This window comes from Chionomys nivalis, chromosome 20 (assembly GCF_950005125.1).
Source record: "Chionomys nivalis chromosome 20, mChiNiv1.1, whole genome shotgun sequence".
Classification (NCBI taxonomy): domain Eukaryota; kingdom Metazoa; phylum Chordata; class Mammalia; order Rodentia; family Cricetidae; genus Chionomys; species Chionomys nivalis.
In genome coordinates this window covers 10127906-10143579 of record NC_080105.1, presented here as the reverse complement: position 1 = coordinate 10143579, position 15674 = coordinate 10127906, and the positions used below count along the sequence as shown (strand labels likewise).

At 42.9% G+C, this 15674-nt stretch overlaps 1 protein-coding gene across 1 annotated transcript; it reads left to right on the top strand.

The window, feature by feature from the left end:
* The first annotated feature begins 8822 nt into the window (after positions 1-8822).
* LOC130863190 (serine/threonine-protein kinase SBK1-like) lies at positions 8823-15395 on the top strand. The gene is made up of 3 exons (XM_057753088.1): positions 8823-8878; positions 8966-9074; positions 14346-15395. The coding sequence occupies exons 1-3, from the start codon at positions 8823-8825 to the stop codon at positions 15393-15395; spliced, it is 1215 nt and encodes a 404-aa protein (XP_057609071.1).
* The last annotated feature ends 279 nt before the right edge of the window (positions 15396-15674 follow it).

The following is a 15674-nucleotide window of genomic DNA, read 5'->3' as shown; positions in this document are numbered from 1 at the left end:
ATCAGTCCTACCCATTGGAGCTCAAGAAAACTTTCAGAAGAATTGGGAGGGGGGATTTTAGGAGTCAGCGGGTGTGATGGGCTGGAGGACACTAGGAGAACATGGCCCACTGAATCAAGTAAACAGGGTTCACAAAGGCTCACAGAGTTATGTATGGGGCCTTTATGGGTCTGCACCATGTTCTCTGCATATATGTTGGTGTTTCAGTGGGACTCTTAATAGTGGGAGTGTGTGTGGTGTGTCTCTGACTCTTCTGTCCACTCTTAGGATGCCTTTCCTCCTATTGGAAAGCTTTGTCCAGCCTCTGTATGGGGGGCCTTTTTCTTTTTTTGTCATGCTTGCCTGTTCTTTTCTGAAAAAAAACCAAAGGGCAGCAGATCTGGGAAAAGGGAGGTTTATAGGAGCTGAGAGAAGTGCAGGTAGAGAAAACTATGGTTGGTATCTATTGCATGTGAGAATGATTTATTTTCAATAAAAAGAAATGTTCATTCAATGAAAAATGTGAATCATTGAAGAGTTACAATACTTTAAAACAGAGCTATTAACTATGTAATCTCTACCCAAAGGAGAGCTTAAAATTTTCTTCCTCTAAAATATTAACGAGGAGCAGGAATCCCTATGATTTGATGGCATATAATATTTTTCACTTATACCTGGGATTGATATAGGCCATGGCTAGTGGGAAGGAGGAAAAATTGCCTTTTCTGTGAAGAGTAAAATTTATGGACAGATCAATAGTAAGGGTTGGATTCTGCCTCCTGCAGGAAAAGCCTCTGTTACTGGAGGTCTCAAACACAATGAGAGCTGGAGGGTTGCACTGAGCAGAAACCAGCTATAATGTAAGAGATGAATTAAAGGTAATAACTTCATCAGTTCCTTCAGGACAGACATCTGTTTTCTCCAGGTATAGCTTACTTCCTGGCATTTATGGGACTCCCAACATAGACTCTTGAATAGTTAAATGAATGAAAGCTACCTTTATATTATTCGTCTTACAGATACCTATCTACTAATGATGAAGCATCTTAAATTATATTTACACCGATGCTTTTGAGATGACTGTAATTTAGCACCTATGTCTTAAAAACACAAACATATAATCTACTGACCTTGGACATTTGGTTGAAGCATCAATTTTAATTTAAGTATTTAGACTAAGTTTGAGCTTGTGATGCAAACCCTTAATCCTAGCTACTCAGAGACTGAGACAGAAGGACTGAACATTAAAGTCTCGTTAGAACTACACTGTGTGTTCAAAGCTAATCTTTGGAACGTAGTGTGATCATATCTCAAGACTTTAAAAGGATCTGGTGATGTATCTCATTGTTAGAATGTGTAACAAACATGAGCAAAGCCCAGGGTTTAATGCTATTTTAATAATTAAATCAAATATCCATGGGAGAACTGCTATTTTCTGAAGGGAAATTGAGGAGGAGTGGACCTTGGGTCTGGGGAGCAGGGGGTGTATGACTGGGAGGAGGGAAGGAGGTTGAACTGATGAAACATGAGAGAAGATAAAAAATATAAACAAGAACCACCCCTTTGACATTTACATGGGGATTTCCTCCTTTAAAGCTGTTTCCAGCCATTGATCTCACAAGATGCCAAATCCTTAGAAATTCTTGGAATAATCACAGAAATCAACAATTGGATTTGATGTTAGTGAGCTACTGGAAAAGTGGATCGTGTGTGTGTGTGTGTGTGTGTGTGTTTATTACAGATGGTGGACAGCCTGCCCACATTGCTGCAGCCTACCTCCTCTGCCTCAGCACATAGCTCACAGATCTTCTCATCGGTCTCTTCATAGTGATTCTTCACCTTCTCACAGGACTCTTGCAGTGAAATCTGCTCCCTCCATAGCTTTCGGTTCTCCTCTTTCAACATGCTCACTTTTTTCTTCAACTGAGTTCGCTCACTCAGGAGCTGCTTGTGGAGGATGCTGAACCATCATAAAAATACCGTGAGCCCTACCTAGCCTCCATCTCCCACATCATCCATGCAAAGTCCCATGTCCCCAGACAGCCCTATACCAGAGCCCACAGTCAACATGCCAGGATAACCTAGTGGCTGTCAAATGTCAGAGAATGGCCAAATTACAGAAAGACTCAGAGTACTTCTGAAAACTGTTACAATAAAAGGAATGTACTTCTGAGAGCAGGGTTTGCCTCCTACCACATGTACTTAACTGTCCATGGTATTGGGAAAGCATCAGCAGGTTGAGAAGTAGAAGACAAATATTCAGTGAGGGAGGACAGCAGACCCAATTGAAATATATTCTATCTATGGGAAGAATGGGATCACCTCTGTAGACCCCTACAAGAGCCCCCAAGACCCACAAATGCCTGACACCCTTATCATGGTACAAATAGATTTTTAATCTAGAGGCTCCTGAGGCTGGCAGGACAATGTTCTGATGGACTCACAGATACTTCAGTCTTAGCAAAACTAGTCCAGTAGGTCCAAGTCAAGAGCATAAGACAAACTGCTTTTTATAGGGAGACAGGCCAAAAGGAAAGTCCTCACTTTGGTTCAAAGACAAAAACATGGCAAAAGCAGTCACTCCCAAGGAACAGAGTCCCAGTGAAGTCAGTCACTCACCTGTAAGAAACAGTTTCCTCAGTCAGCAACTTGCACTTGTACAAGGCCTCTCTCATCTCCATGGGGAATTTCTGTAGCTCCAACATCACTTTCTTATGCTCCATATTCACCATCTCCAACTCAAAATTTAGCCTGTATTAGGGCATAGCCCCAGAGCAAAGAACCCCGTGAATTCTGGACTTAATGACCCTATGATTTCAGGCTGTGTCTTAAACACCCCAGCACAGTCAATGTCACATTCTGATAGCTATCAACTAGGACAACCTGGTGCTGTTTAAACTTGCTGACCTGGCCCCAGACCAGCAGTCAGGGATGCAAAGGGAGTGATCCAGAGCTGCATGAGTTCCATCAATGGGCCTGGAGGAATAGAACAGTTAAGTCCTAAGGAGCCTGTGTCACAAGTCTGATCCCACCAGAAATCTATGATAATGTTGTTCCTGTCTTCAGAACGGGGATTTTTGATCCCAGGTTTCTATTGCTACATGGATTTCTAAAGCACAAAATCAGTATTTCCAGGGAGGAGAACCGACTTAAGGACAGATTTATAAGTCTCCAGTGGATTCCAATGGACTTCCAAGGTGAGCACACAGGCCAGGAGCCCCATCACTGGTCATAGTGGAGTTCCCTGACCTTAAGGGAACTTAGTGGGATCACCTGGAAACTGTGGCACAGAAAGAACCACATGCCACAGACCCCCAGCTGCCAGGACACACACACACACGTACACGGAGGATGCCAAATAAATGTTGGCAGGCAGAATTGTCTCAGAATATAAGAAACCAGACTAGAGAAGAGCAGTGATGAAGTTCAGACTTCAAATCATACACTGAGATGCATCAAGACAACCAGGCCCGTGCAGCTGCTCCCAGGAGCAGCCAGTACTCAAGTACTTGCTGGTTAAGCAAAAAGACTCACCTTAAACTCACAGCACCTAGTATTGTCCACACGCCAACACCTGTCAAGGCCTCATGAAATGTATGCTGAGAGCTCACAAACTATTGCCTCATTCCAGACTGATCCAGGCCAAGGCTCTGCTTTTTTTTTTGTATTCTTTTTTTTTCTTTTTTTATTCTTTTTTAATTAATATTTCCACCTGCTCCCCGTTTCCCATTTCCCTCCCCTCCTCCCAAATATTGCCCCCTCCCCCCACTCCCCTCCCCCTATCCCCACTCCTCTTCTCCACCCCCCACACCATTCCCCCTCCCTCTCGATACTGAAGAGCAGTCCAAATTTTTTATATGGAGGAATCACACAGCCTGTATCCTGATATCACTCCTTCCCAGGTTTCAGCTATGCCTCTTAGATGCCCTCAGGATATTTAGTTTGGGCAGAACACTCTGCAGATGCAGTCTCCAGTGACCTGAGGAATGCTGGGGTTGACTCAGTAGGGTCAAGACAGTTACCAGGGAACTAAACAAAATGGCTACCTGTTGTTCAAATCCTTGTTGGTATAATTAGCCAGGATTCCACGAAGTTCATTCCTTTCTTGGGTCATCATCTGAAGCTGCAGGGTCAGTGTAGCCACCTTTTTCATCTGCTGCTCCTGCCCAGTAACAGAGTTTGGGTTTGATGTTTTTCGAGTACTCCCTGCAAGTTGATAAATATTAGTGAATTTATGCAGTAGTATGGCACAGGACCAGGAGAGATCATGTTGAGTTTGAAGAAGAGGCCGAGGAAGAATGAATGCAGGAGCACAGTAAAGACTCCTAGGATCAGGACAACTGTCCTCAAACTGGGAGCCCATAAGCCATGACTCTGTATCCACTCACTGTGGCTAGCTATGTGCATCAGCCCCTACTGCTGCCCCGCTGGCTGGAAGGCATATGTCACCCAGCCATGCTGCTTTGGAAATATCAACTCATTTCTGATGTGCTGCAGAAAATTCCTGGAGTCTCTAGTGCATAGCACAATGAATCCCTCTTCACCTGTGGCCAGGAATAGAAGTAACTGAATGTCTGAGACCCTGGTGCATAGATGGGGAATTTCCCATGAGATACTCACAGAACCTAAAGAATCCACTGATGATGAGTTGTGCAACACCCTACTCTCACACCTCATTAGTCTGTGACTCCTGCTGGTCTTTGCCTCTCAAAATAAAATTAAGGAACTCACAGAACAGCAGCTGTAACCTTGACAACTCCTGGATCTCTGCCAAACTAACTAGCAGCAATCCTTGACAATGGGTCTGCACTTTAGTTACCAGAGAAACAGCATAAAACCATCTCTTCCAAAGATCTCAGCTATTAAATCCCATTTCTGTAAGGTCCAACTCAACCCCCAACCTCCTCCTTCGAAAGTCAGATCTCTCTGTCAACCAGGGTGCTCAATCTTGCCATTGTGTCTTCAAGTGAACCCTATATGCACATAATGAGGGCCCCAAGGACACAACATTGTTAATTTCAGAAAAGATGCCAATGACTCTTTAGGATACAGCAGAATGTTCAGAGAATGGACTGTTAGAGTCACTGCCAACTGCCGTCACTTATCTCATAACCATCTCTTCCCCAGTTCACCAAAAGCCAAGCTGGCTTTTTCAGGTGCCTTCCCTGAGACACAGGGGAAGCTCATCAGCAGCTCTCTGATAGTTAGACTCTAATTAATTCTAATTTAATACTTCATCATGAATGGAGGTCAAGACTCATTTTCTAAACATTCCCAAGGAATGGCTCTTCCCCTCCTAATCAAAAAGATGGAAAGTGAAAGATACTAAGAAATTAGCTCATGTTGATGCGGAAGGAAGTTCAGTTTCATGAAGTGAATGAGTATCTCAGGAAATATCCACAGGACTGTTACAATGTGTGGGGGTGATGGAGATTGTGGGTGTCTCATCAGACCAAAGATAAGTCACATGGGTCATGATGAAGATTTTCCCCAAACTTCAGCGAAATACATTCCATCCATCATGACATTAGCAAAGGTGAGATAACCTAGTGACAGGACAGGCTGGAGACACCTAAGGACAGGGCATCCACAGGTGAGCCTTCACTCGCCAAGAACAGACACTTGCAGGGAGAGTGATGGCTCATTCCTGCACTCAAGTTAAAGTTAAAGTCAAAGTCAAGTTAAAGTTGACTGGCTATTGAGAGGAACTCAGAAACCCTAGGGGTCACTGACATGCAGCAATACTCAATGGTTCCTACCCTGCAAGTGGCTCTGAGGTAAAATGTGAGATCCTCAAGCTTTGGCCAGGGGACTGTACTCTCTCTGTTATTAGTGACCCACAACCAAAAGAAATCCAGTGTGCTGAAGTACAGTGCTGTAACAGAAACCTCTTTCATCCCTCTCCTTCCTTCCCACTCTGAGTCAAAGCAGATGGACCCCAGCACAGCAGCTGCAGGGTTGACCATTACTGGCTCTCTGCCAATCTAACCATCAGAAACCCTAAACTCCAGATCTACTCTTTAGTAACAGAGAGAAGGATAGATTCATTACCTCCACGAAGCTCTAAGATCCTGTGACTCACTATGAAAACCAAGCTGAAGCCTTCCACCATCAAGAAACTCCCTACTCCCTCCCCAGGACTCACTGCGTTTTCCCCAGAACCATTTATGTCTTGATGTGCGACACTGAGGTTGAAGGCCAGCTTCCTTCTGACTCCCTCTAGTCTCGTTTTGCTCTCCCTTCTGTCTCCCAAGGAGCCTGCTCAGTCTTGCCAACATGGCTACGTCCAAAACCTGTAGGCAGTGAACAGATGCCCCACAGGCAGTTGGTGTTGCCACAACACTGATGACATCACAGAGAATACCAGGGCTCTCCAGGATACAATAGAATGTCCAGGGAGGGGTCTGCTGCTGTCCATGGTACAGCCATTACCTCTGGCTCATTTCCTTACTCCAAAATGACCTGAAACAAAGGTGCCATATCAGGAGCCTCTCTGGGGTCAAAAAGGAAGCTCTTATACAGGTAGTAATAAAAAATTTCCCCTGGAGAATCAGCAGAGCTCACTCAGGCTATAAGTTTGTGAGTGAAGATGTGCTTCACTTTTGATATGTCTGGCTGGAGTCACATGAGGCCAGATGATCCCTGAGATATTTAGAAAAAACAGTCCTAGAAAGAATATGATGGTCCAAACCTTGAATCAATACACTGAGGCAAGAGCAGTGACAAGTCAGAGGTCTGTCGGGGCTGTGTAGAGGCACCCTAAGTTGGAAACACTCATGCACATGCACACGCATACAGATAGAAGAGGCACACAATCATGGGATAGAACATGATGTCGATCACTGCTATGGTGCTTCTATCAGCAAACAAAAGGCAAATTCCTTGGCCTAGAGCCAGCTGTTATGGTATATGTGCTTGTTAATGGCTTTGGGTACAACACCCATTAGGAGATCATGAGAAGGACAGGCATTTGGAGAGGCTTGGGGTTATTGAATCAAAGAGTTTTGTTATAGCCTAACCTCAATTTTCTATTTCTGACAGTTCTTGTAAAGAGGATCCAGCCCATCGTTAGGCTGGAATGCATTTTCTCCAGATCTCTGGACTTTCTCAACAGAAGCATGTTCCTTAGAACCTAGGGCTGATGACATCTGTCAGGTGATCTGTGCCATTTCAGATACTGAAGCCCTAAGCAGGTAAATGTGATTAGCATATTTTTTTCTAAATAGGGTCTTGTAGAGCCCAACAAGTGGAGAACCAAACATTTGGCAATACTGGATTGAAAATGTTTTATGAACATACAGAGTGGTGCTATGGTAAAGAGGCAAAAGTGAGAAGTGACATACAGAGGGAATATGATTTGCAAATTAATCTGAGATGCGACAAGATCTAGAAAACAAGGTATAAAGGATCACCAGCAAATTCCAGCAACTAAGAAAGAGGCCTGGACCCAGTGGCACCCTTGGTACTTCAGACAGCTTGGCCTTTCAATAATTAATTGTGAGATATCACACTTCTCCAACTCAGGAGATATACTTATCCACCCCAGCCAAATATGCACACAACCATTCTGCATGTGCCTGCTTCTAATCTCACCCAGTCTCCCACACAAAGAGGCTCCACTCTCTTGCAAATGACCTGAGAGTCAGTTGACAGGTGACTGCACCTATGACCCACAATACTTTCTCTCGACCCACCCATGGAATCTGGAAGGTGCTCATGAAATGAACAGAGAGATAAGACTTTACCTACCTGATTCTCAAAATGCAGCCTTGAGATTCTCAATCTCTGGATGACAACCCTAAACCATCCCTCTACAGGAAAGGGAGTCTTGCTGTCAGCTAGTTTTTCTTCTTCCCTTTCCATTCTTCAGAAATCTAGGGGACAGCTTCCTTAAGCCTATTCACAGCTGCACAGGATACAGCTTGGCTTCATAACCCTCAAGTCTCACCTCAAGAAGCCAAAAGAAAATTGACGGAGTTCACAAACACTCCCATGCTTGGAGATGCCAAGGTTATCAATGGTTCACTCTAGCACCTTGCAGGGCCAGAACGTGTTCCCCAGACTAAGCATGTCATCATCTCTGATATCATCTCAGGACACCCAAATCAGGCTGGAAGGAGCCAGGCTCTGTTCCATGGCCTCATAAAGCCCTTAATATTGTGAGGTAAGTACACGTATTATCTTTGCTAAGACCTTTGCCTACCAAAGAAAACTCATGTACCCAAAACATAATAAATTCTGCTATCTCTGGCTCCAATAGAGTCTTGTTCTAATTCTGCATTCCTTAGTAAATGCAACTTGTGTTTTCTATTGCTTAAAGTTTCCTTTTTTCCATAGTCCACACCAGTGAGAGTTTGGCTAAATCATGAAGAATAGGCTATTACATCATTCATCATTCATTCACTTTATTTTAAAATTTTTGAGTGATATGCCCTAAAAACAACAGGTCTTTATGTTACCTGCACCTCTATTTTCTAAAAAGCTTTCAGAGATCTCACATACAGACATCCTACCAGTAAAAAAGGGTCCTTAAGTGTTCTGTGCATATTTACCATTAAGTCTGCAAATGCTTCATGCTTGATGCTTGCAGCCCTTAACTTGGGCTGAACTTAAGACATACTTCCAGAAATAGAATTATCTCAGAGAAGAATTTAAAATAAAAATATGCATATAAAGCTAAATTACCACAATATTTCAAATAAAAATGTCAGCCTTGTATAAATGATGTTACATATACTTGAGCATCTTTCCACATAGTTAGGAACCAGAAATACTTGGAGTGCTTATGCAAAATTATAAATGTTCATTTATCAGGTGGTTAAAGAATGCTGCTCCCATTAGAAATGATAACCTTTGCTGACAGTACAGAGCAACTACTGGCCATGGAATTTTCTGCAAGGTATAATTCAGAGTACAAATGATGCATCACTGGAACACATTACTCAGATATTTTAGTAAAATTTTCACTGTATGATTGCTCTTGGAGAGCACCCAGGTTGCAGTCCACTCAGCCAAAAGGTGGCTCCCAGCCCTCTGTGACTCCAGTTGCAGAAGATATTATGCCCTCTTGTGACCTCTTTGGGCAGTGCAAACAGGTACTGCAGAGACAAACATTCAGGCAAATCACCCACACATGTAAAATGAAAGTGAAGAGAGTTTTTAAATGTCCTGGGTATTATATTCTTCCTGACACACTCATGTACTATTCTAATGTGTTGGTTCATGTGTTATGCATTTTCTGCTAACATTCTTGCTCTTGATGATGTTTAAGACAGGTTCTCCATATGTATTCCTGGCTCTCCTGGAACTCATCATGTAGACTCTGCTGGCTTAAAAATATCCAAATGCTGCTGCATCCTTCATGTTGGGTTACAAGTGTGAATCACCATCCCTGCTCCACCTTTTGGGGTAACTTCATTTTTATTGTTTTTGTTTTGTCAATGAGACAGAATCTCACTCGATAGCCAAACTATCCTAAATTTCACTATGTTGACTAGGTTGACTTTGAATTCTCAGATCTACATGTCTATACCTACTGAGTTCTGGAATTTAAGGCATGAATCATTATGTATAACATGGCTTTCTATGTGTTTTTAATAGATGGAGGATGTTGTTGGAGGCTGCTTGTTCAGTCCTGGCTGCCCAGACCACAAAATAATGACTCAGAAACTATATTATTTGTAATACTGTTTGGCCAATAGCTTAAGTGTATTTCTGGCTTATTCTTATATCTTAAATTAACCCATCTTTATTCATTTGTATATGGCCACGTGACGGTGGCTTACGAGTATGGACATGTCTGGTGTCTGTCTCCAGTTGGACTACATGGTTTCTTCCTGTCTCAGCCTTCTTTCCACCAGGATTCAGTTTAGTTCTGCCTGCCTAGCTTTATTCTGTCTTATCACAGGCCAAAACGGCTTCTTTATTCATTAACCAATAAAAGCAACACACAGAGAGAAGGACTTCCCACACCAGGAGGAGAAGCTATATTCATAGGAAAGAATTTTGGTACTATGAACTTAACCTAGCTAATCCTTTTATTTTCATATGTGCTAAGATCTGGATTCCATTTCCCAATTCAGAGTTACAGGGAAGTAATTCTTCGTTTCCATAAATATCCCAGGGATTCCTGTAGATTAACCTAAGTTTGGATAAGGTTTTCTATCCTACTAGGCAGAAGAGAAATATATTTTATATTCTTCTGTTTGGTTGTGTTAAGGACTATTAGGCAGTCTGTTCAGTACATTCAGGAAGTAGTTATGGCCAGGAGGATGTTCTGTTTCTCACAGAGACTCTTCTGCATGGACTCTTTGATCACGGTGCTGCTGGGGACCTGAAGTTCCTCTAATACTGAAATGGCAGAGCCTCAAGCACTTAGGAAGTGAATGATTATTCAGACATTTGCTTCAAATGACTAGTGTTCTTAATTAAAGCTCACCCTAGGTGTAAGAATTCTTGATTGAAATGCTGTTGTCTTTCTAGCTTGAGGAAACTTCTTGAACAAAGTAATATATGGGTAAAGGCAAAGTGAAGCCACACTGCTATGTCGATAAGTGAGTTCAGAATGGACACCACCACTGAATATGGAAAAACTCCAAGGAAGATTCTAGGGTGAGTTAAGGAAATGGCATGCTCCTTCTTGGCTTTGTGTCTCTGATAATCTGTCTGGTGTTCCCCGTGTCTTTTTCTGTTGTAAATCTACTGGCTATTCATGCTGTGCATGTTCCTGTAGACAGTCCAGGTTTTAGCATTTAACCACTTATAGTAGTCTTCAGACACATCTAAATATAATGCTATTACAAGTGCCAAGATAAAATTTCCAAGGTACTTCAGAAGTTAACCTTATTAATAGCAACGTCTCAAAGACTTTGTCTAAACTATTCCAGTTATTTGAATGTACTTATATATTTAAGTCTCCAGATATTCTTTAAACAAGGATAACTGAAAAAAAAGATTCAAAATGATGTACACAGAACAGAATATACTGAGGTTAATGTTTAAATTCATAATTGCTCTAAATGCTGCATTTCAGGATCACACACGAATGTAACTCAGAAATTATACCCAGACTTTTGTCTTCATTTCATATTTGGAGGATTTCAGAATATGCTACCTGAAAACATGGTGATCAGACAACATTTTGAGCACAAGAATGAATATGAAGATGGCCTCTGGTCTTCCCCTGATGCTCATACAACCTAGAAAGGACTTTCTGACAATTTCCTGAAACATGTCAGAAGCACCACATGTCCCTCCATAGAGGAAAGAGCAGCTTCATATCTGAAGACTGATGAAGGCACACACGGAGGACATGAGCAAAAGCTCTATTTGTATTCCCCTGCTTGACTCATGCTGATTTTATTTTTTACCATGCTCTATAATGTTCCACTTTTCATCAACTTGGTAAAAAATCTCAGGTCTAAGCACTGTTGAAGGATTCCCTTCCTCAGGAAGGCTCTGGAGTTGTGAAAGATTGTGCTAGGTAAGTCTTCGTGCTTTTCTCTTCTTAAGTTCTGTTATGTTGTGGAGTCCCCAACAGGAACCTAAGATGGATGAAATGAGAAAGTAGTTTTTCCTCTGCATTTACTGTGTTTCTTCTAAAACTTTTATTTGTCAGCCAAATGATTATGCTTTTCTGTAAAAAAAAATGCTCTCATCTTCACAAATCTCTTCTATTAGAGACACCATAAAGCTGCTTATTCTCTCTTCTAAGGGTATCTTGGAGGTTTGTTAATTGTATGCATTTGACCCTATAAGCTCATATGGATCTTATATTATTAAGGGTGTGCCCTTGTTGGAGTAAGTGTGTCCTTGTTGGGGGATGTGTGTGGGAGAACTTGGTGGTGTTGTATACTCAAGCCATGCCTAGTGTTTCAGAGCACGTTTTCTTCCCTGTGGGATCAAGATGTAGCTCCTTCTCCACTTTCAGATCCTTCTAAAGTACCGTATCTACCTGTGTGCCTCATTGTCCTGCAGTGATGATAATAGACTATAAACCTCTGAACCTGTGAGTCACACCCTCTTAAATGTTTTCCTTCATTAGAGTTGCTGTGGTTATGGTGTCTCTTCCCAGAAATAAAAACTTTAAAACTCTAAGACAGGACATATCCAAAAATAATTACAGAGTCCACAGGGAATAAAAAAAACAATAATCAGTTTTAAAATTAAGTAACCGATTTCAAGCCAGCCTGTTCTACAGAGTGAGTTCCAAGATAGGCTCCAAAACTACACAAAGAAAACTTGTCCCGAAAAATCAAAATAAAATTAAGTAACTGAATCACATGGCTTCTCAATTGTTTGTGTTTCAGTCAGGTACTAGGCTACTTTCACAGTCAAATATTTATTCACTGGATGATAGAAAATTAAATGCCACTTAAGATGACCTTTCCCTGAAGATAATGAAAACATTTGTGGAAATGCTAAAAAAGAATCACAGGCATTATGTAATTCATCCTAAAAAAGGAAAAAAGAAGACAATTCAAAGCACAAGTGAATCAACTAGGCCAGGCCCCTTATCTGGGTCTGCAGAAAAAAAAATGCTTCTAGTCCATTATCAAAAAATCTAAGTTGCACTGACAGTGACTTTCTCATACTTTTCTTCCAAAAGATAAAACTTTACATCAGATTTTAATGTTATTGAGCTGTGACCTTTTACATAAACAGTTTTGAAATTCTTTGAGAATTTAATACATGTATACAGTGACTTTGTTCATATTTGCCTTTATTCCTTTTCAATGGTTCCTGATGCACTCTCTTAATTCCAACATTCCTAACCCCATGCCTGTTTTTGTTTTAAATAACCTACCTAGGGTGACACTGCATGCCCATATGCTCATGTGTAAGAGCCATTACTAAGTTTGCTCAAACCACCTGGTATTAACACCATAATTAAACTGACATTTCCTCCTCAAAAAACCATCAACTGTCACCAGTTTCTCAGTAATGCGTGGGGGCCTGTGAGTGCCTTTCTCTTCCGTGCCTTATTGTTGACTGCCTTGATTTTGGAGTTCATGAGTATAGTAGTCCTTTACTGTTTTATTTCAAGCTTTCTAATACCAGCATTTCAGAGATAATCAAATTTGACATTAAAATACAAATAAGTGTTGACAAGAAATCTGAAGAAGCTATTAATGTTCTTAATTTGACTGATTATATTCCCACATTTATGAGCTATAATTAAAATAATCAAGGCAGTACTATATCATAACCTGACTGTTGCTTTGTATACTTGAAAAGGTTTGAGATAATTTCTTATATGATAATTTCTAAAACACACAACCAGAAACTGAATGTAACAAAAGACTACTGGAAACTGAACTGAGCCTACATCCACATCTTGATATTCCAGATAACCATGATTTCATTTGTTGTTTGAAAGCTGATCAGCCTGATATCTGGGACATGATTTTGAGTTTTCCCCAGTTCCTCTCTTACAGATTATCAGAGAGATTTACATTATTATTGTGATTATTCCTAGTACTTGAATTGGCATTTTGGAGACAATTCATTTTGGCGGGATACCTCGCTCAGCCTAGATATAGTGGAATGGGCCTCAGTCCTGCCTCAAACTGATGTGTCAGACTTTTTGTCTCCACTTGGGAAGCCTTACACTTTCTGAGGAGTTTATGGAGGCTGGGGTGAAAGGAAGGTGGGGAGAGCAGGAAGAGGTGAGGGAGTGGGAACTGGGATATTATTGTAAAATAAGAAAAGATTGTTCTAAAAATAAATTTAATAAAAAATAAAAAAGAAAGTAGGCGATGTATCTAGTTGGAGGAAACATCATAGGGAACATACTTGAATGGATATATGTTGTCATTAACCATATCCTACCCATCTCTTCTCCTGCATGACTATGAATTATAACCTCTGAAATTGTGATAAAATAAACATTACCACCCTTTAAAAATATCATATACAGTGTGGGTTTGATTTCTCAAAGAAGGATACCCATTGTACTACTTCCTATACTTCCATGATGACATGGAATGACAATCATTAAAGCATTAACAAATAGAGGCTTTCCTCACATATTGTCTATCTCCATCCATCCATCCATCCATCCATCCATCCATCCATCCGGGTTTTATTCTCCATATTTTCCCACCCAAAAGATTGGTAATTCATATCTTCTCCATCACTTGCTTAAATTTACCATTCCTAAAGTCTCTGACTCTGTGACACTAGAAATATTGTGGAAAGGGTCTTGGATAAAAAAAATGTAAGTTGTACTGAAAACAAAATACCAACATCAAACAACTTTACAAACACATTATCTTAGCTTGTTTCTTTATATGACAAATGTAATATAGAAATAATGAATTCAAAGAGTTGGTATATTCAGTTTTTATTGCTTCTCTGACACGAAGTTCAAAAAACTTTTTCTGACTAAATACAAGGGCACAGGCACCAAAATGACGCTGAAATTTGTGAATAAGAGCAAGACAAAGCTGAAGAACTTCCTGCGTGAAGTGAGCATCACCAACAGCCTGTCATCCAGCCCCTTCATCATCAAGGTCTTCGACGTGGTCTTCGAGACTGAGGAATGCTATGTCTTTGCCCAGGAGTGCGCGCCTGCTGGAGACCTGTTTGACATCGTCCCTCCCCAGGTGGGCCTCCCCGAGGACACGGTGAAGCGCTGTGTGCAGCAGCTGGGGCTGGCGCTGGACTTCATGCACAGCAGACAGCTAGTGCACCGCGACATCAAACCCGAGAACGTGCTGCTGTGTGACCGTGAGTGCGGCCGTGTGAAGCTGGCGGACTTCGGCATGACGCGGCGCGTGGGCTGCCGTGTGAAGCGTGTGAGCGGCACTATACCCTACACAGCGCCCGAGGTGTGCCAGGCGGGCCGTGCCGATGGCTTCGCGGTGGACACAGGCGTGGATGTGTGGGCGTTCGGAGTGCTTATCTTCTGTGTGCTCACCGGCAACTTCCCGTGGGAGGCTGCATCGGGCGCCAATGCCTTCTTCGAGGAGTTCGTGCGCTGGCAGCGGGGCCGCCTGCTGGGGCTGCCTTTGCAGTGGCGCCGCTTCACCGAGCCTGCACTGCGCATGTTCCAGCGGCTGCTGGCTCTGGAGCCCAAGCGTCGCGGGCCGGCCAAGGAGGTCTTCAGCTTCCTCAAACAAGAGCTCACATCTGAGCTTCGGCGGCGGCCTTCGCACCATGCAAGCAAACCTCCTGGGGACCGCCTGCCCGGGCCCCTGCGCCTTGAGGCTCCTGCAATGCTCAAGCGCACCGTGCTCACCGAGAGTGGCAGCGGTTCACGGTCCTCGCCGCCCAGCGTGGTGCCCGTTCCGGTGCCCATGCCCGTGCCTGAGGCTGGTCTGGCTCCGTCCGCTCCCTCGGGCAGGACCGATGGCCGTGCAGACAAGAGCAAAGGGCAGGTGGTGCTGGCCACGGCCATCGAAATCTGCGTCTGAGCTGCTAGGAGCAGCGCAGTCGCTGCGGGGAAGCCGCGTATGCTCCAACCCTTACTGGGGACAGGGAGCAGCCACAGCGCGGTGGGAGGGAGTAGTGTAGACTAGGAGGCCCAGACACCCGGGTCGGTGGTGGGCTGGTGACATAGTTAGCGGATGACCATGTGTGTGGCCAGCCTCAGCCCAGAGGAGCCGAGGCCCCTGACAAAGGCTGGGAGCTTGTGGCCCAGACTGAGCTCTGGAACCTGGACACTTTTGGCGCTTCACACCCCTTGGCAGATC

Bases quoted from the DNA above. Each gene is read 5' to 3' on its own strand.
- LOC130863190 (XM_057753088.1), top strand. From the start codon at position 8,823: ATGATAACCTTTGCTGACAGTACAGAGCAACTACTGGCCATGGAATTT. The intron at 8,879-8,965 runs GTATAATTCAGA...TTGCTCTTGGAG, and splicing joins GCCATGGAATTTTCTGCAAG to AGCACCCAGGTTGCAGTCCA. The intron at 9,075-14,345 runs GTACTGCAGAGA...TCTGACACGAAG, and splicing joins TCTTTGGGCAGTGCAAACAG to TTCAAAAAACTTTTTCTGAC.